The sequence below is a fragment of the Chiloscyllium plagiosum genome, unplaced genomic scaffold (genome assembly GCF_037043375.1).
Source record: "Chiloscyllium plagiosum isolate Xiang-an unplaced genomic scaffold, Cpla_swu_hap1 HiC_scaffold_3, whole genome shotgun sequence".
Taxonomy (NCBI): Eukaryota; Metazoa; Chordata; class Chondrichthyes; order Orectolobiformes; family Hemiscylliidae; genus Chiloscyllium; species Chiloscyllium plagiosum.
In genome coordinates this window covers 141422187-141443044 of record NW_028270141.1, presented here as the reverse complement: position 1 = coordinate 141443044, position 20858 = coordinate 141422187, and the positions used below count along the sequence as shown (strand labels likewise).

General features: G+C 44.4%; 1 protein-coding gene across 2 annotated transcripts in view; it reads left to right on the top strand.

Moving 5' to 3' along the window:
* Window positions 1–20858, top strand: part of slc16a10 (solute carrier family 16 member 10) — a 129532-nt gene that overhangs the window by 47077 nt on the left and 61597 nt on the right. For both annotated transcript variants that reach the window (XM_043687148.2, XM_043687150.2), the window contains exon 2: window positions 17135–17279. In XM_043687148.2, coding sequence (XP_043543083.1) covers window positions 17135–17279 — 145 coding nt within the window. The remainder of the gene's footprint in view (window positions 1–17134; window positions 17280–20858) is intronic.

Genomic DNA, 20858 nt, shown 5'->3' with positions numbered 1-20858 from the left:
ACTCCCAGGAGTTCAAATTCTAACTCATTCTGTCACTCCCCTTCCCTCACTCTCACCCCTAGACAGACAGGCAAGGTGGGTAGAGTGGTCTTTCAGTTCTCTGAACTTCTTTGGTTTTCTCACTTCTTCACAAGAAGCACAGAGACACCAGTTCAAACATTTTTAAAATCTGACTTATCGGTCAAGAGCAACAATTTATACCAACGGGGGAGAAAAAATAAACTGGCTTTGTTCAGGTTTGAAGAGATGGAGAGAGGAAGGTTCACAGTTTGCTCTCGTAGTTGTCTGAAGCCTTCTGCCAGTATTGTTCATATCCACAAGCTTTTCAGCTAATTAGGAGCCAATTGCATCATTGTGATCAGGCTGGATGCCCTTTTTGGACAAGTGGTCACAAGTCCAGAAACCAAATGGTGACCTGTGTCTGTGGTGGCTGTCTTGCACCATTGAATAAAAACCAAAAGAACTGCAGATGCTGTGACAAGTTAACATTTCACATCGAGTGACCCTTCCTGTCAGTTAGCTGAAAAGCTTGTGGATACGAACGATACAGGCAGAAGGCTTCAGTTCTGAGGAAGGGTTAACTCTGATTTCTCTCGCAGGTGCTGCCAGACCTGCTTACCTTTTCCAGCAATTTCTGTTTTTGTTTTTGAGCTTATACCACTGCATGTGGGATCAAGTGACACTTTAGGACTCTGGTCTCTTGACGTTTTACTTTTGTCTGTAAGAGGATTCTGAGTGACAGGCTAACAAGGGTTGGGGTCAGGAGTTACAGGTGCAATGGAGCAGATTCAGGATGATCCCGGTGCTGCAGTTACATTGGAAGCATCCACTCTGTAATATTGCATCCTGATGATCCGGCTGAATTCGCAATATCTGCCCTAATCGAAGAAATTAAAAAGCCAACTGGCTGATAGTTTCTGCAGTGGGGCAGGATTCTCATGGCACTCTGAGCTTGTCGTGAGTTGCCATAGTAACACGAGGGCTCACTGAAGCACTGTGTGCTGCTGTGCGGCAAGTGTTGTGGTTTTACAAGACATTCCAGGGACAGATCTTATCACATTGATTCTGTTCTTGCCACAACCTGTCAGCGGGAAATTACTTTATTTAGTTGTCTTTAGCCTATGTGTTTAGCTCTCGAGGTAATGCGATGCAGAAATGCTGGGAACTAGTAAAGCTTTGCTCTTAGGATGTATTGTCAATGTTGATGATGGTCACTCTCTATCAACCCCATTTCTTTGTTCAACTTCTATACACACCCTCGCAATTGATGCACTGATGGCTATTTATGTCCACGAGGTCAATGTGAATGTCTGCATAGGTTATGATTTTAATTTCTGTCCACGGATTTAAAAGCAGACATCATAAGACAGTAATCACAAGAAAATTGGATAGTGAAGGCAGCGTTTGTCTGCTTGCTTTTATCGGTCAGTGCTATGGGAGGTCATGATGCGGCTGTACAGGACATTGGTTAGGCCACTTTTGAAATATTGCCAGCAATTCTGGTCTCCCTGCTATGGGAAGGATGTTGTGAAATTTGAAAGGGTTCAGAAAAGATTTACAAGGATGCTGCCAGAGTTGGAGGGTTTGAGCTATAGGGAGAGGCTGAATAGGCTGGGGTTATTTTAGAACATAGAACATAGAAGAATACAGCGCAGTACAGGCCCTTTGGCCCTCGATGTTGCGCCGATCCAAGCCCACCTAACCTATACTAACCCACTATCCTCCATATACCTATCCAATGCCTGCTTAAATGCCCATAAAGAGGGAGAGTCCACCACTGCTACTGGCAGGGCATTCCATTTTCTGTGGAGTGTTGAAGGCATGGCAAAGAGGAATAATCCAGGTGTTTTTCCTCTGGGTGGGGGTGTCCAAAATTAGAGGTCAAAGGCTTAAGATGTGATGGGAAAGGTCTGAAAGGGACCTGAGAGGCAACTTTTTCACAGATAGTGGTGAGTGTATGGGACAAGTGACCAGAGGACGTGGTGGAGGCTGGTGCAATTACAGCGTTCAAAAGGCATCTGGATGGGCAGGGATTAGCGGGGTATAGGCCAAATGCTGGTAAATGGGACTAGATATATTTAAGGCATCTGGTCAGCATGGACGAGTTGGACTGAAGAGTCTGTTTCCTTGCTGTACAGCTCAATGACGAAGTATTGAAAATGAGTGGCTGTGGTTAACTTTTTGTCTCTGAAGTTAATTTCCTCATACAAAGGCTTGTTCCCAGATCCTAAGGATGTTCTTCACCGTGGTACTCGAGAGCACTGAGGCACTGTCAGGTGCCAACTCTTGGGTGAAACTTTTTAAACTTAAGCTTTCATCTACATTCTGTGAACAAACTTACTGCCATGTTTCTTACATTATACCTTAACGTTTAGGCAGCAGAGATACAACTCTTTCTATTCCCACTGAAGCTATCAGACCAGCTGAGCTTGCCCAGCACTTTTAGTTCTACATTAGGGCAGCACGGTGGCTCAGTGGTTAGTGCTGCTGCCTCACAGCACCAGGGTCCCAGGTTTGATTCCAGTCTCGGGTGACTGTCTGTGTTTAGGGTGTAGGTTTGCTCGCTGAGCTGTAGGTTTGATATCCAGACGTTTTATTACCTGGCTAGGTAACATCATCAGTGGCAACCTCCAAGTGAAGCGAAGCTGTTGTCTCCTGCTTTCTATTTATATCTTCTTCCTGGATGGGGTTCCTGGGGTTTGTGGTAATGTCATTTCCTGTTTGTTTTCTGAGGGGTTGATAGATGGCATCTAGATCTATGTGTTTGTGTATGGCATTGTGGTTGGAGTGCCAGGCCTCTAGGAATTCTCTGGCATGTCTTTGCAACAACCTTCACAAACCTTGCAAAAAACTGTCCATGTGTGTGGAGTTTGCACATTCTCCTTGTGTCTGCGTAGGTTTCCTCCGGGTGCTCCAGTTTCCTCCCACAGTCACAAAGATGTGCATTTCAAGTGTATTGGCCATGCTAAGTTTCCCATCATGTTAGGTGCATTCGCCAGAGGGAAGTGAGTCTGGGTGGGTTACACTTCGGGCCGAAGGACCTGTTTCCACACTGTAGGGAATCTAACCTAATCTAATATCAGAAGTACTTACTTGGAGTTCTCAAATTTTTGAGATGCCCTAAAGTTATGAAAGGTCCGGTAGAAATGGAATTTATATTTCTTTATGTAACTTTGCCAGTCTTTTTGTAACATTTGCTAAGTTCTTTGTATTAGATCTCAAAAACAAAGTTCCTTTTTTCTATCTATCCACCCACCCTACCCGTACCTGTACCCGTCATCCACTTCCACCTGCCTTTTATTGTACACTCTTGCTGTCTTGCTCACATCTCTCTGGGCACCGGTACTTGGCAGCAGAGGTGGCAGTGTGTGGGGATTCTGGGTACCTGAGTGTTCACTACCACAGAAAGCTGTGGAAGCTAGGTCATTGAGTGAATTTAAGACTGAGATAGATAGACTGAGATGGTCAAGGGTTATGGGGAGAAGGCAGGAGAATGGGGATGAGATTCTCCTGCCTTCAATTATGATTGAATGGTGGAGCAGACTCGATGGGCTGAATGACCTAATTTCTGCTCCTATGTCTTACAGTCTTCTGGAGTGAGGGGTGGACTTTGTGGCTTTGTTTTTCTGGAAGTGAGGACTTGTGGCAGAGGTTGAGGAGTGATCTGGGCGTTTCCTTTCCTTTTGACTGTTTCTTCTATTTCTGCTTCTGTTTTTAATCCAGCCTTTTGTATTCTACAGAGAATGGTGACTCAAGTACACGTGAGAATAAAAATCTAAAGCACCAAATAAGCCTTTTATATTTCACCCTTTTTCCTCATGTTTTGTTCAATTAGAATGATAAAAAAAAACTCTTTTTTCAGTAAAGCATATGGCAAATTATTAAACCAAGTTAGATGAGTGGTCTTGTGAAAAATCATAATGTCGATTCAAGAAAAGCAATCTGCTGTCAAATCAAGATTACCATTTAACTACTGAATAGCTTTTAGTACTCCCACACTGAACAATTAAGGGAATCCTTTTGCTGATTTGTTTTCAGCAATCTCTCTGGACTAAAGATTCTTGGTTTTGTTCCAGTTAGCTTTACCCCATTAGAGTTTTTCTTTCTTACTGGGTTTAAATATGTGGTCTTTGTCTATGTGTGTGTGTGTGTGTGTGTGTGTGTGTGTGTGTGTGTGTGTGTGTGTGTGTGTGTGTGTGTACACGTACGTAGACGTGCGCTTATGGCAATGTTAGAAGACACTGGAGTAAAACTTGTTAGAACTTTGACTGGATATTTAGAATGGATGATGCTACAGTTTTCTCCCTCTGTCTTCCTCATGACATCAGGAGTTTTCAAGGTTACCATGCTTGATGACTCATTACTCTTTTTTAATCAATGATAAAAATCGCACAACACCAGGTTGTAGTCCAACAAGTTGAATTCGGAGCGACGCTCCTCCATCAGGTGATAGTACCTGATGAAGGAGCATCGCTCCGAAAGCTAGTGCTTCCAATTAAACCTGTTGGACTATAAACTGGTGTTGTGTGATTTTTAACTTTGTACACCCCAGTCCAACACCGGCATCTCCGAATCATTCTATCAATGAGATTGACTGACTGAGCTCAAGTTTCTGTGATTTAAGGAAGATATTGGCTGTTACCTTTCATGGCAGAGTGCTTTACAGTGCTGGTGACCCATACTTTGACCCGATGATATCACCAATGAAGCTGCTTGGCTATTTGTTTGGGATTATAGCTCGGACACTTTTTTTTTCAAACTTATCGTGCAGATTGTCTTCCTTTGCTCATGCGATGGCTGCGTAAGTTGCATTCTGATGTTTCTTGACTGGGTTTTCAGACTTTCTGACTATATTTGGAGATATTTTGTGATGCTAGCTTTATATCTGTGTGTCACAAAGTTGGTGTGTAAAAATGGCAAAATTGTAAAATGAGTTGAAAAGCAATGTGTGGTCCCTTTTTAAAAGATTGTGCTTTGTCTATGCTTGGAAGTTGGCAAGCATTGTGCAGAGAGCCCCAAAATTGAAAAAAGTGTATCAAAAAACTCTTCAGTTAGCAGGCTCAAGGAACATCTTTACCCAGGCAACAGTTTTTTTAAATTCAGCTAATTAATTTGAAAAGGCACTTGGAGATTAAGGACCAATTAACTTCACATCTGTTGGTTTGGGCTATCTCCAACCAATCCGATTGTAAAGAAGTTATTATGTCATCACTAGTATAAAAGATGCGGGAATTTGAAAATTAGAGAGAGCCACCCGAAGGGGAGAGAGCAAAGTGTCGTCTGTGAAAGAAATACCCGGCTCTGAAGAAATCTTTACAAGAAAGCTCTTTAAAAATGCATTATCTACCTGCAAAGGTATAAGGCATGTTTAGTAAATATTCTCGATGCCAGAAACAACTGAAGAGGAGTTTTGAACAGAAGAATACAATGGAGGCGCATTCGGAACAGAATAATTAGAGAAAACATCCCCGACAGCAAAATCAGTGGCAAGGAAGTGGACCGTTCGGAGGATCCATTCTGTGTGAACGTAGAGGGACTAAGCTTTAATTTATTGTTTTCTTCTTAATTGGATTTATGTAAGTGGGTTCTGTGTTATTGAAACAGCATGTAAATAGAATTTAAGTTAGAAAATATGTAGTAGCTAGGGAATAATTGTTCAGTTTGTTAGGAATTCTGTTAGTTTGTTCACTATTTGAGTTGGATAAATAAATTGTTACTTGTTAATTATAAGACTGAAAGGATTTCACTTCATTTAACCATGCCTTCATAACTTTGGTGGGTGAGAGATAGGTTATACCCCTTGTCACACTGCTTTAGCAGATTGTGAGGTGTTTCAGTTTTGATTATCGGAGGGGTGTTGACCTCCACTCCATAACATTTGTGTGTTGTCCCTTCTGGGCTACAGTTATTTGGAACTCTTGGTAACCTGTTGAGTTCACATGTCTGATGTTTTTATGTCAATAGCATTTTACAGCTTTTTTTGGAGTTTATTTTCCAAGTGTTGTGACCTAACTTTTTACTTAGAAAAATGTGATAACCTATACTTGGCTATGGTGAAATGCATTTGAAAGTTGTACACACTTTCCAAAATGTTATCACTGGATAGTGTTATTAAACTGATACAAAATGAATGAGTTCAATTTCCATACTGGCTGAGGTTACCATCAAGGGCTCTCCTTGCCATAGTTATACAGGGCCTCGGTGAGGTCACACCATGAGTATTGTGTGCAGTTTTGGTCTCCTAGTCTGAGGAAGGGCATTATTGCTATTGAGCGAGTCCAGTGAAGTTCACCAGACTGATTCCAGGATGGCAGGGCTGATATATGAGAAAAGACTGGATCAACAGGACTTATATTTGCTGGAATTTAGAATGACGGGGGCGATCTCATAGACACATAAGAACCTAATGGGATGGCACGGACAGGCTCGATGCAGCAGGAAAGACCCTGATATTGGGCAAGTCCAGAATCAGGAGTCTCAGTCTAAGAATAAGGGGTTAGCCATTCAGGATTGCGATGAGGAAGAACTTCTCTACTCAGTTGTGAACCTGTAGAATTCTCTCCCACAGGATGCTGTTGCAGCCAGTTCATTAGACATATTCAAGAGGGAGCTGGACATGGCCCTTGTGGCTAAAGGGATCAAGGGATATTGAGAGACTTGCAGAATGGGATACTGAGATTGCATGATCAGCCACTACCATATTGAATGGTAATGCACGCTCTAAGGGTCGAATGGCCTACTCCTATTTTCTGTTTCTGTTTCCTTCTCAACTTCTCCCCTTGCTGGAGGCACAGTGACCCTCGGGTTAAACTACCATCAGTTGCTTCTCTCTCTCTAGTGAGAGCAGCTCCATGGCTTGGTAAGACTATGATGATTTTATTCAACACTAGGCCCTCAGATTTTTAAAATTTTGGAACAATGAGTGAGGGTATTATTGTAAGGATAGCTGGTGAAAATTGTGGAACACTGGAACATGACCTTCACTGAAAAGTTAAATTGGGTTGAATTGTATTTAGGAACAAGCAGGTCTATGTATGACTTATACAAGACAGCCTTCGATTGGGTGATACATGAGATGATTAACTTAAAGATGGTTGTGGTATTGGTTATATTACAGGACTAATAATCTAAGTTCAAAAACCTACCATGCCATGTTGGCAATTTTAATTCTACTTCTAAAAGAAATTTTGGAAGAAAATTGCAACGCCTCTTGGACCTGCATATGTCAAACAGTAAATTTGCAAAAGGTACCACCACAAAACAACAACATCTGATGATCACTTCAAATGTGGCATTTTTGGACCTGCTTCTCATGGATTAGTCTTTCCAGTAAAATGCATCAAATGAAGCTCCCCAATCTGCAACACCAGTTTCATGTGCAGCTGGAAGGATGTTGAATTGAATTGAATTTATTGTCACGTGTACCGAGGCACAGTGAAAAGCTTTGTCTTGTGAGCAATACAGGCAGATCAGAGTAAAGTAGCATAGATAAGTAAATAATAGGTAAACAGCGGCAAAAACAAAAACACAGGTAGAATGTGAAGAGTTTGAGAGTCCATTTAATATTCTAACAACAGTAAGGTAGAAACTGTTTTGAAACCGGCTGGTGCGTGTGTTCAGGGTTCTGTACCTTCTCAGCGATGGTAGAGGTTGTAGAAAAACATTGCCAGGGTGGGATGGATCTTTGAGAATGCTGGCAGCCTTTCCTTGACAGCGGGCCTGGTAGATGGATTCTATAGATGGGACGCTGGCCTTTGTGATTGTCTGGGCCAAGTTCACCACTCTCTATAACCGTCTCTGATCTTGAATGGTACAGTTGCCATGCCAGGTAGTGATACATCCAGACAGAATGCTCTCGATGGTGCACCTATAAAAGTTGACAGGGGTATTCACCGTCAGGTTAAATTTCCTCAGCTGCCTGAGGAAGAAGAGACGTTTTTGGGCCTTTGTAACCAGTGCGTCCACGTGAAGAGTCCAAGAAAGCTTGTTGTGGATGACCGCTCCCAGGAGCTTGACACTCCACTCATTCCATCTCTGAGCTGTTAATGTGTAGGGGAGCATGAGTAACATCCCACTGATAGTCAATAATGAGTTCCTTGGTTTTACTGGCATTGAGAGCTAGGTTGTTCTCAGTGCACCATTTTTTCCAGGTCTTCCACCTCCCGTCTGTAGTCTGTTTTGTCGCCATATGAGATTTGACCGACTATGGTGGTGTCATCAGCAAACTTTGTAAATGGCTTTAGTCTGGTATTTGGCAACACCGTCATGGGCAAACAATGAGTACAGTAGGGGGCTGAGTACACACCCCTGGGGGGGGCTCCAGTGTTGAGTGTTAGTGAGGATGAAATATTGTCCCCAATCTTCACTGATTGTGGCCTGTGGGTCAGGAAACTGAGGATCCAGTTGCAGAGAGTGGGGCTTAGTCTGAGATCACTAAGTTTAGTAATCAGTCTCGAGGGGATAATAGTGTTGAAGGCTGAACTGTAGTTAATGAGTAGGATTCTTTTGTAGCTGTTTTTGGTGTCAAGATGTTCTGGGGAGGAGTGAAGGGCAAGTGATTTGGCATCAGATGTGGATCGGTTTGTCCATGTGGAGTGGGTCAAGAGTGGTGGGGAGGCTAGAGTTGACTAATGCCATGACCAGTGTCTAGATTAAAGTGGTGCTGGAAAAACCGTGACCAGCCTTTCAAAGCACTTCGTGACCACCGAAGTTAGGGCGACTGGACGGTCGTCATTGAGACACGCTGCATGAACCTTCTTAGGCACAGGGATGATGTTGGCCACCTTGAAACAGGCAGGGACAGTGGCCTGCTGCAGGGAGAGGTTGAGGATGTCCGAGAAGACCTCTGCCAGTTGACCTGCGCATGCTCTGAGTGCACAGCCTGGTACTCTGTCTGGTCCCATCGCTTTCCCTGGATTCCCATGAAGGAAACTGATCTGACCTCTGATGTAGTGACTGTTGGGGTAGGGTCGTCAGGACGTGTCTGAATAGGTGTTACCTCTCCACTGAAATTCTGCTCAAAGTGAGCATAGAAGGCATTGAGATGATCTGGGAGGGATGTGTCATCATGTGCTTTCTTGCACTGTCTCCTTTTAGAACCTGTGATGTCATTCAGTCCTTGCCATAGTCGCTGGGTGTCTGTCTGGGTCTCTAGTTTGGATCGGAATTGGTCCTTGGCTGTCCTAATGGCTCTGTGAAGGTCCTACTTGGATTCCTTATATTTGAGTGGGTCTCCTGATCTGAAGGCCTCACGCCTGGTTTTTAGCAGGTTCTGTATGACCTGATTCATCCAGGATTTCCTGTTGGGGAACACCTGGATTGACTTCCTCGGTATGCAATCCTCCACACACTTGCTGATAAAGTCTGTGACGGTGGTGGTGTACTCGTCCAAGGTACCTGCGGATTGTTTGAACATGGCCCAATCAGCTGATTCCAGACGGCATCGGAGTTGATCCTCTGCCTCCGCCAACCAGCATTGGACCTGTATCCACCAGCGGGTCTCCTGCTTGAGGTTTTGCCTGTAAGCCAGGAGAAGAAACATGGCACTGTGGTCAGAGTTCTCGATGAGGGTGGGGGATGGATTAGTAGGCATCTTTCACGGTGATGTAGCAGTGGTCTAAAATGTTTGGGCCCCTGGTGGGACAGGTAATGTTCTGGTGGTACTTGGGCAACACCTTCCTTAGATGTTGATGGGAACTTGTTGTATTAGTGGAAGTAACTACACAGTTATCAGATTGCAGTTTGTTTTCTCAAAAGAAACAACAATTGATAACACTGCCATTCTTTTCAGAGAGAGAAACTTGCTGTCCTTGCATGGCGTGACTCCCATTCTGCATCAATGCAACTTGTTCTGAACTGCCCTGTGACCTGGCTGAGGCAGCTACTCTATATCAGGCTCTTGGCATTCCAGTGATATTGCTGAGAGGAGTCCTGTTTTGCCAGGGCACTAAGTACTAGCCCGTGCTCATATGGGATCTTTTGCATCCTCTTGAAAGAATGAAGGGGTCCTCGATTTGGCATCTCATCTGAAAGAGGGCACCTCCAACAGCGCAGCATTCCCTCGGCACTGGAATAAAGTCAACATGCTGTGGACGCTGGAAATCTTCAACCAGCACAGAGGCTGCTGGAGAAACTCAACAGTTCCGACAGCAACTGTGGAGAGGGAAACTAGTTGGTGTTTTGAGTCTGGTGTGACTCTCTTCAGAACTCCAGTACTGCACTGGATAGTCATGTTTTGTCTCTTGACATGCCAGAAACAGGGGTTTCATGTCCTGTTGTGAGCAAGTGGAAGACAGAGGGGTGTGTACACCCACAACATGAAAATATTTGTCTTTGATTACCAGGAAAATCCCTCAAGTGGCATGGTGCTATAAATGATTAATCTGATGTTCCAATAAAGATGGAAAAGCAAACAGTGGTGTTATTTACACGTGGAATTGGTCTTTCATGGATTACATTCCACAGCAGCTGACTCTAATGTGTTGCTCTGCATTCTTAAGATATACTCCAAAGGGCAGACTGGCTGGCTCGCTGACTGACCGAGTGCCACAGGCACTTACTTTCCCAAGAACCCATCGCCAATACCTCCTTCTGGCTGACAGCGCCTTTTTATTTTCCCCACTGAGTGCACCCCATTGTCGTCGTCATCACTCCCCTGCCTTGGATAATGAAGTGTAGTTACAAGAGAAGTTTTATTATTAAACTCTATCGGAAAGCTATTGGAAAGTGTTCAGAAAAGATTTACAAGGATGTTGCCAGGGTTGGAGGATTTGAGTTATAGGGAGAGACTGAACAGGCTGGGGCTGTTTTCCCTGGAGCATTGGAGGCTGAGGGGTGACCTTATAGAGGTTTACAAAATTGAGGGGCATGGATAGGATAAATAGACAAAGTCTTTTCCCTGGAGTGGGGGAGTCCAGAACCAGAGGGCATAGGTTTAGGGTGAGAGGGGAAAGATATAAATGAGACCCGAGGGGAAAAATATAAATGAGACCTAAGGGGCAGCTTTTTCACACACAGGGTGGTGTGTGAGTGGAGTGAGCTGCCGGAGGATGTGGTGGAGGCTGGTACAATTACAACATTTAAGAGGCATTTGAATGGGTATATGAATAGGAAAGGTTTAGAGGGATATGGGCCGGGTGCTGGCAGGTGGGACTAGATTGGGTTGGGATATCTGGTCGGCATGGACGGGTTGGACCGAAGGGTCTGTTTCTGTGCTGTACATCTCTATGACTCTATAACTGCAGATGGTGGAGATGTGAAAGGAAAACAAAGTGCTGGAGAAACTTGGCAGGTTTGTCAGTATCTATGTTTTAACATCATCAACACTTCCTTCCATGTCTGTTACACACCTCCACCCCCTGCCAGGTGTGGTCATGAAATGGGTTGCTTTCAACTACTTATAGCCCCGATTGCGTCCTGTCCACCTTCACGTTTTCCCTGGCCTGTTATCAACAATCCCACCTCCTTTTGTTGCTCATGCTGTCTTGCTGTTTGCACTCATTATCCTCTCACCCCTCTTTCTCTTCTCTCCCCCCCCCACCCCCCCCCCCCCCCCATCTTCGGTATGAATACCACCTTTTCTTGGCAGCTGTCAGTTCTGAAGAAAGTCACAGGATCCGAAACATTAACCCTGCATCTCTGTCCACTGATGCTGCGAAACCTGCTGAGCTTCTCCAGGTTTTGAGTTTGTTTCTGTGTGTGTTTGATTTCAACATCTGCAGCACTTTGTTTTCATTTGCCTCCCTGTGTCTGTGATTCTGGGGTGATGTCAGGAGATGTTGTAATGATTTTGATTTATGAAAACAATCCAGGGGTCACTCCTCTTTCACCTCTCTCCCCACCCCCGTCAAACCCCTGATTTGCAAACAAAAGTACAAAATAAACACATGCAAACAAATAACTCTGGATGCTGGAAATCTGAAAAATCCTATTTTCCCGGCTTCACTTAAACCATTCCTGTGAATCAATGCAAGGCTGAAAAAAGATGTCTGGGCTGTTTGACTTTGTTGCGACACCCAACTCCTCCTGGTTCTGCAGTCACCCTCAACCCTCAACATCTCCTCGACACTTTAACCCCGTAAACCATCCTGTTCCTGACTGGAAAATCTAAAAGAAAACTAGTTGCCAATTCCCTCCCTCCCGCAAAGCCCCACAACTGAAACAAATAGACTGTTCTCTTTCTCTCCTTTTGCTGTTTCTGAGGTTTGGTTTATTGTAGTCATGTGTCCTTGAGTACAGTGAAAAGCTTTGTTTTGCTAGCAGTACAGGCAGATCATGGCAAGTGTGGACATACAGATCACTGGATGCTTAGATGTTAGTGAAACTTACAAGGTTACACTGCACAGGAGGTGCTCAGAGCAAGGTGAACATTAACATGATCAACATTATTTGAAGTTAGAGAGTCTATTCGTTAGTCTAATAATGGCAGGGAAGAAGCTGTTTTTGAACCTGTTGGTGCAAGTGTTCAAGTTTCTGTACCTTCTGCCTGATGGAAGAGGTTGTAGGAGAGCATTACTGGGGTGGGAGGGGTCTTTGATGTTGGCAACCTTTTCATGGCAACGAAAGTGTCAATGGAGTCACTGGATGGTAGGTTAGCTTCTGTGATTCTGTGGTTTCTCACAGTTCTGGCCAGAGCAGTTGCCGGACCAGGACGCTTATGTACTTGGATAGAGTGCTTTCTGGGGTGCAACTGTAAGGTTGATGACAAATGGGCTGATTCATTTGGGGTGTAACTGCTACTACATTTCAATAGTAATCTTTACCTTCCCAGCCTTGAGACTTTTTGATAACATGCTGTGCAAAGTTTCCTTTTAAAATCACTTTGCCAAATATCACGGGACTTGGCGAATCTCCTTCATGTCAATCTAATCAAACCTTAGCCATGGACTTTGGAGTTGGAATTATTTGAAAACCCACCCAAGGTAACTTCTCAAAATCCAGGAAGTTGCCAGACATTTTACTTCAATATTTAGTACAACTTTTATCTGAGCTTTGCTGATGGAATTGTGGGTACATTTTGTTTTCTGGTAGACATAGCGTTTACACAAAGTGTGTTTTATTTGTTTTGCATTCTGTTTGCACTTTTGATTTTGCCTAGAGTGCCTGGAGGTGTATTGAACAGATTCTGAAATGGGGCAGCCCCACAATTTTCTTTTTAAGAAAACAATCGTCAGAGGCTGGTGAAATCTTGCAGCAAAGCAGTTGGCTTTGTTTCTTGTTTATTAGAAAATTGCTTTTGACAGACTTTTTTTTGAGTTTATGAAGCATGTTACTAATGAAATCAATAAAGGGGAGTTGACAGATGTGGTATATTTTAAGTTTCAGAATGATTTTGATAATGATGCCCACAGGAAGTTGTTTAGCAAAATGACTGCTGTTATGGACCAGGCCAGACCCCTCCAAACCTTTTAAGAAGGTAGCACAGACCCTAACTTTGCTAAGCAAGTGTAAAATGTGTACTCCAGCAGAGAATCAGCTGGTCAAACCACTTGGTTTTAAACAAAACAGTATTTATTTACAAGATTACCGAATGAAACACAAAGAACAGAAAACAGAATACCGAATAACTTATCCTATCCGAAAACCCAACAGATCATCCCATTTAATGATGCTGTTCCAAAATACTTGCAACAATTCACAAAAGGTAAAATCAAACGCATTCTTACAGGATTTAAGTCACAGAGAGAGGACCAACCTGAGCTTGTTTCTGAATTCTAACAATTACTGCTTTTTTTTAAAAAAAACCAAACCAGAGAAAAGCTGAGCTGGGTGAACTGGCCATTCCACTTCCATTTATACCAGGTTTTTTCTATAACTTGAAGCCCTTCTGCCTGAGGCAGTATTTGTTAGATATAAACAAAATGGCCCTAAAACCCAGCCTAACTCAGACTTTTTGGAAACTTTTTTTTTACGACCCAAGGACAACCTAACCTTGTGAAAGGAGCAGCTTTGTCACACTGCACGGGGATAGGATGTAATGTTCTGGCATGGAAAATAAGATTGTTCTGAAGAAGGGTCTCTGGACTTGAAATATTAACTCTGATTTCTCTTCACAGATGCTGCCAGAACTGCTGAGTTTGCCCAGCAATTTCTGCTTTTATTTCAGATTTCTACCATCTGCAGTTATTGGGGTTTTTTTTTGTTTTGGTGTGAATCAATGACTGGCTGAAAACCTTCTCCCATTTGCAGACTGAGAGTAGTGGGATTCCTCAGGGACAATACTTGGGTCCCAGATATTCACATTATTTATGTGTTCGTGATTTGGATGTGGGGACCAAACGTATTATTCCCAATTTTGCTGATGTGAGGAAGATGTTTTCTGAAGGATTTTGAAAGGCTTATTGATTGGGCAAGAGCATGGCATTTTGAATATAATGTGGAAAAATATGAAGATATCCATTATCTTCGTTTTCACCTGATGCACCTCAGACTTTCACTTCCCTTCCTTGACTTCGCTGTTTCCATTTCTGAGGATAGCGTTCTTCACCAATACCCAGTAGAAACCTCTTGATTCTCTGTTATCTCGACTACAATCCTGCCAGGACACCGTTCCATTCTCCCAGTTTCTCCATCTCTGTCACATCAGTTTGGATGATGCTGCCTCCATCACAATGCATTTTGTTTTCCTTCTCCAAGGATCCCCATACTCCCAATGTGGTTAACAAGGCCTTCAGCCATGTCTGACCCATGTCCTGCATGACTGACCTCACCCCTTTCCATACCTTCCCAGAACAGCAATAGGGTTCCCCTTGTCCTCACTTTTCAGCCATCTACTACCACCACCCCCAGAAGGATCCCACCAGTAACCATACCCTTCCCTTCACTGTCAGTATTCTAGGGACCTTCCCCCTGTGACACCCTGGTCCATGCTTCCTCACTTTTCCATGTAATCGCAAAAAGCGTAATACTTGCCCATTGACTTCCTCCTTCCTCACTGTCAAAGGCATTCGACAAAACCTCCAGATGAACCAGTATTCATTTTGTACTTTGATTTTAATCTACTGTAGTCACTACTCCCAGCACGGTCTCCTTTTATATGGGTGAGACCAAACACTGAGGTGGGGTGATTACTTTGTGGATCAGCTTTGCTCCATCTGTAGGAATGACCCTGACCTCCCACTTGTTTGATACTTCAATACATCCCCCTTGCTCTCATGTGAACATTTCTGTCCTGGGCCTGCTACAATGTACCAATGAAGTACCGTGTAAGCGTGAGGGGCAATGCTCCATTTTTCACTTGGGCACTTTTAATATGTATTCATTTACTTATGTATTTATTTATTATGTGTAGTTTTTTACAAAATAGAGTGAACAGCCTTGAGGTCTGAACATTTTGAATTCAATATTTTTAGAAACTGACTGCTCAATAACCACCCTCCATTTTTCTTACATCCCCACCCCGCCCCACTTCCCCACAGCCGTGTCTTCTTTGTACCTTGTTATCTCTGTACTTACCATCCAGGACTAATTCTCTCCCATTCACACTGCACACCTCCTATTGTAGCCCTAGTACTTACCTGGGTTGGGAGTCTGGGATTGAGGCTAGTGCTCCTAATAGTACCACAGTGAAGTGCAACCTGTTTCAACTCCTAGCTCCTGTTTATCTTTACCAGTCTTCGCTCATGCCCAAAGCCAATGGGAGGGAGTTTCTGGCTGATGGATAAAAGCGGAGCTGTGTGAAGCAAGAGCCAGCCATGGCGTTCTGAGGAATTGTCTCAAGTGGTCAACCTAGCAGAGGGAAATTGGGCTCGGGGATAAACTAGGGATGAGGATGTTAGCCGAGCTGTGAGGTTAATTTGCAGACTTTTTGTCCACTGTCTAGGTAAAATTTTCAGTACTTTTTCAGCGTCCTATGGAGTGCTGCTGCACTGTCTCGTCTGGAGCTTATTTGGTTCCGTTCCTGTTGCTTCCAGTTGCCAGTTCTGGCCACAACAACGAACAACCAGAACAGCAGGAACCTGAACCAAGTAAGTTCCAGAAGACACCGTACAGCAGCACTTCACAGGAGGCTCCAAAGCACTGAAGATGTAACATAGACGGGGTTGAAATGTCTGCAAATCAACTTCCCAGCACTGCCAATGTTTTCACAACTACGACAACAGGCATCCTAGCTACAGATCATGACACACATCTTGTAATCCTAGGGATGGGTTTAGCTTCCAACCCCTTTCTCAAACCTTTTGTGGCTAAGAAGACCTGGGAAGGGAATGCTCAAGTTAGATTTCTGGGGCGAGGAAGGACCGTCTTTAAGGTTAATGAAGAGTGAGTTTGGACAGTTGCAAAACACCAGTTTTGAGAAAGGGTTACTGAACCCAAAACATTACCAATGATTTCTCGCCATAGAGGCTGTCAGACCTGATGAGCTTTGTCAGCAATTTCTGCTTTTTTTTTCCCTGTAAAACTGGCATTCCACTTGAATGCCCATGCTCACACATTCCAACACACTCTTACACAACCAAAATTCAAAATCCTCATCTTCGTCCACACATATCTCAAGGAACACAAAAATATAATGGTGTGAATGATGGAAGTTTGAAGTAAAAACAGAAAATGCTGGTGCAGTGAGTGGAACGAGGTTGTTCAGAGGCATCTCATTGAGCACGAGTTCCCTGATTGGAGCTGTTAACCTGGGCCAATCAGGGAGCCCTGGCTGACAGATGAACAGGATTGTGGGGATGGCCTCTCCTTGGCCTATCGCTATAGCTTTCTCCAGTCTCCCATACTTGTGTGTACTCTTTACCCATTTAATTTTGCATCATCTGTTAGGCCTTCAGTAATTGAACCTTCTACCAACTTGGTTATGTTTTCTGGTAACATCTTCACTTTTCAACTGTTCATCCAATTAACCCTCTTGACATTTCTTTTAAACAATGATTGCCTGTACTCTCATATGGGAAGCTGCCTTTTGTGACCTCCAAAGGCAAGACATAATTTGTAGGTTATAGGTGGCAGTTAAATTGGGCTTACCTTCATTTCTTAGGGACTGCTGTAACCATAAATGTATTTTAAAAATAATTTGGAAGAATTGATAATGTCAGATATTGTGATGCCGTGAGATGGAGACACTAGAAGCCACAGGTAAAAGTACTCATTACATTCTGTGCAAAACGTAATGTGATATCCCCTCTCTCCACAGCATGGGTAGGTTCATTGTCCATGGGAATGATCTTCTTCTGCTCTCCCATCGTGAGCGTTTTTACAGACTTGTACGGATGCAGGAAAACTGCAACGGTTGGTGCTGCTGTGGCTTTTGTTGGTCTTGTTGCAAGTTCATTTGTCAAGTGAGTTTTCAGCTGCATGCTTCAAGTGTTCCATCATGTTGATTGTCATTTTTTTTTTTCTCTCTCCTACAAATCTCTTGCAGTTATCCTTGTTAAGCAAATACTTCTTGTTGCATTTCTAAAATTGACTGGTTCACTTGTGCGTTACAAGGTGCACGGGGCAGCATGGTGGCTTAGTGGTTAGCACTGCGGGTTTGACTCCAGCCTCAGGCGACTGACTGTGTGGAGTTTGCACGTTCTCCCCGTGTCTGCGTGGGATTCCTCCGGGTGCTCCAGTTTCCTCCCACAGTCCAAAAATGTGCAGGTTAGGTGAATTGGCCATGCTAAATTGCCCATATTGTCCAGGGATGTGTAGGATAATAAGGTTGGAGAATTGGCTGGGTTACTCTTTGGAGGGTCAGTGTGGACTTGTTGGGCCGAACGGCCAGTTTCCACACAGGGATTCTATGATTCTATGAAATTGAAGTAAGGAAACCTAACGAGGAACATTTTATCTTTTTATTTATTTTGGTTCAGAGTGGAGTTGTATTTATTCCCCAACCCTGCAGAAGAATATTCTAAACCCTCATCCCCACAAATCCATCTCCTTAATTAAAAGCAGAAAAATGCTAGAAATACACATCAGGTCAGGCAGCATTTGAGGAGAAAGGAAAAGAAGTTTCAATGGAGTTCTGATAAAGGGTCCTGACCTGAAATGGTAAATCTGTTTCACTCCATCTCGATGCAGCCTGATTTGCTAAGCATTTCCAACTGAAATAACTCCACAGAGGCTGTATTCCAAAACCAAATCATCCAACATGCACACAACATGGACCCTGACAATCCAGTTTATATATACTTTATTTTATTTAACCTATTTTTGTCATCAACCTGTTTAGAGATGTTATTACACACACCTCTGGGGCAGGTGGGACTTGAACCCCAGTCTCTTGGTTAATGGGTAGGGACTCTATCTCTCCACCACAAGAGGGCCCCAATCCAGCATCTGGCATTTAACTGAAGCCCCCCAGAACATTATCTGGGTCTTTGCATTAACATATCCCTAGGGTCATCCCCTCCCCCACGATCCTGTTCATCTTTTTTTTTCTCTTTCTTTCTTTTTTCTTTCGAACATGTGACACTCCTGTTTTTTCTCCCACACTAACTGCCTAACTGCAGTAGTGCATATTTTTTCCCCAGCACCCATGTTGTGTGTGTGCAGGTGTGAGACACAGTGAAAGACACAAGGTGCACGAATCTTTATTCAGTTTCCACCACCAGGAAGAAAGGAAACACCCGAGTGGCCAGTGACAAGCAGTGCCCTTCACATCAAAGGGCAATGCTGCGTGATCAAACAGTGAAGGGGAGGGCAGGGATTAACTCAAAATAGAGTTGGACGGGGAAATAATGCACTCCACTCCCTGTGGCACCCACCTCTCCCTGAACAGCTCCAGGGTGTCGGAGGACACCACATGCTCCTTTTCCAGAGACACCCGGGCTCTAACGTAACCCCGGAAGAGGGGCAGGCATACCCCCTCCACGGCCCGCTGCCTGGACCTGTTTATGGCCACTTTGGCCAGGCTCAGGAGCAGACCCACGAGGAGGTCTTCAGACCTGTCCTCCTTCGTACTGGGTGCCCGAAGGTCAGGAGCGTGGGACTGAAGTGCAAGCAAAAGCAGAGGAGGAGGTTTTTAAGAAAATCAAAAGGAGTGCAAACGCCCGCACCCAATATTCACATGGTCCACGGACTCCACAACACCACAGAACAAGCAGTTGGGCTGGGAGTCTGTGAACCACCGCAATCTGCGGTTGCAGGGAACTGCTGCGTGGAGCACCCTCCACCCCAGATCCCCGAGAGAAAGGGGGAAGACTCTCGTAGAGAGCCCTCCACTGGGGATCCCCACAGCCCGGTGGCAAATGGGCACGCCAAGGCATGTCCGGACAGTGGATGAGGGAGAAGAGGTGGACGGTGTGCAGCAGCAGTCGATACAGGGCCCGCCTTTTTACCTCCTTAAAAGGGACAAAATTTAAATTCCGGAGGTAGCTAAGGTTGTGGGGCACAGGCTCCCACGGGAAGTACGGGTCCTTGGGGCCAATGTGAAATTCTGTCCGGGCTGGGGTGAGCGCGGACGGGATCCCACCATACACCTGAGCATCCTCCAACTGGTGCACTACGTCGGGTCCGAGCACCGCCGTTTTAAGGCGTCAGATGGCGGTGGCCAAGTACTGGATGTTTACCGCTGCCCTACTCGCTATGTCGTGCGGCGGCACCCAGCATGTCCCCTGCCCCTGGTCACCCTCTCCACCACGGCCCTCCCCTCCGACAGCCACTCAAACCCGCGAGTACGGAGGTGCGGATTCCTGAGCAACGGCTCCCTGACGACAGCCGCTACTCCTGCTGGAGGGTAGGCGCGACGCGATTCGACTATGTCCCAGACAGTGATCAGGTCTCATGATCCTGTTCATTTTTAAAATTTGATTAAACAATTACAAAACACAGTTTACACAAAACAGTTAACATTTACAGCTGTATACAACAGCAATTTACAAGGGAGAGGAGCAGCAAAGCCAGGCCCCTAACCCTACCGTTCAACCAGTTTACAGGGAGATGAGGACAAAACTCAAATCCCAGTTCCACATATGACAAGACAGCGACAATGACATTTGTACATAAAAAGCTAATCCAGTTACATAAACAGTGCATACAATACAGACCCAGCAAGCTCCCATCCCTCCCACCTATGATCCTGTCAGCCAGGGCTCCCTGATTGGCCCAGGTTAACAGCCCCAATCAGGGAACTCGTGCTCAATGAGATGCATCTGGCCAACCTCGTTCCACTCACTGCACCAGCATTTTCTGTTTTTACTTCAAATTTCCATCATCCACACCATTATGTTTTTGTGGTCCTGTCATTTTTCTCCCCCTGTATTTCTGAGGTAGAGGAATACACTTTCTAAACGCTTCTCAAAAAGACAAAAATGATTAATGCAGAAGCTGTTCTTGTATGGTCCTTAGGTCTATCCACTTCAATGCTCAGCCTTCTCACATCGTTAAAACTGGCCTAACCAAACTTCTAGACACATCTTTTGGCTGTGACTATGAGTGTGACAGTGCATTATCAGCCTCATCTTAACAGTGTTTAACACTGTCCTCCTCCTCAATGCCTTATCCAGATCATTTGGACTGTCCTTCATGACTTGTCCAATCATTGGTATCAGTTTCAGAACATAGACAATGTGAATGTTTGGCTGTGCTGCATGTTTGTTTGATGCTGAGTTGCATTCACCCCTGTGAAGAAAGGACATAAGCTTCTTCCCTGTCCGATAAAATCAGTGATTCAGCTCCACTTCAGGCAGTCAGGGCGCCTACATTAATGCTGCTCTACCAGCCTCCATGCAGGAAGATTGTTACTGAGTCAGACTGGGGGTAAAAGAGAACTGTGGAGCAAGGAGTGCAGTCAGAGGCAAGACTTATTCAGCTGCTTGAGATTTATTTATTTTGAAAGGTCTGGAGTCACTGTTCCTTCAGCAGAAGCTGCACACCTTTTTTTTTAAACGCAGCTGTTGATTTCTCGGTTGAACAGTGGGGTGCTGGAAAAG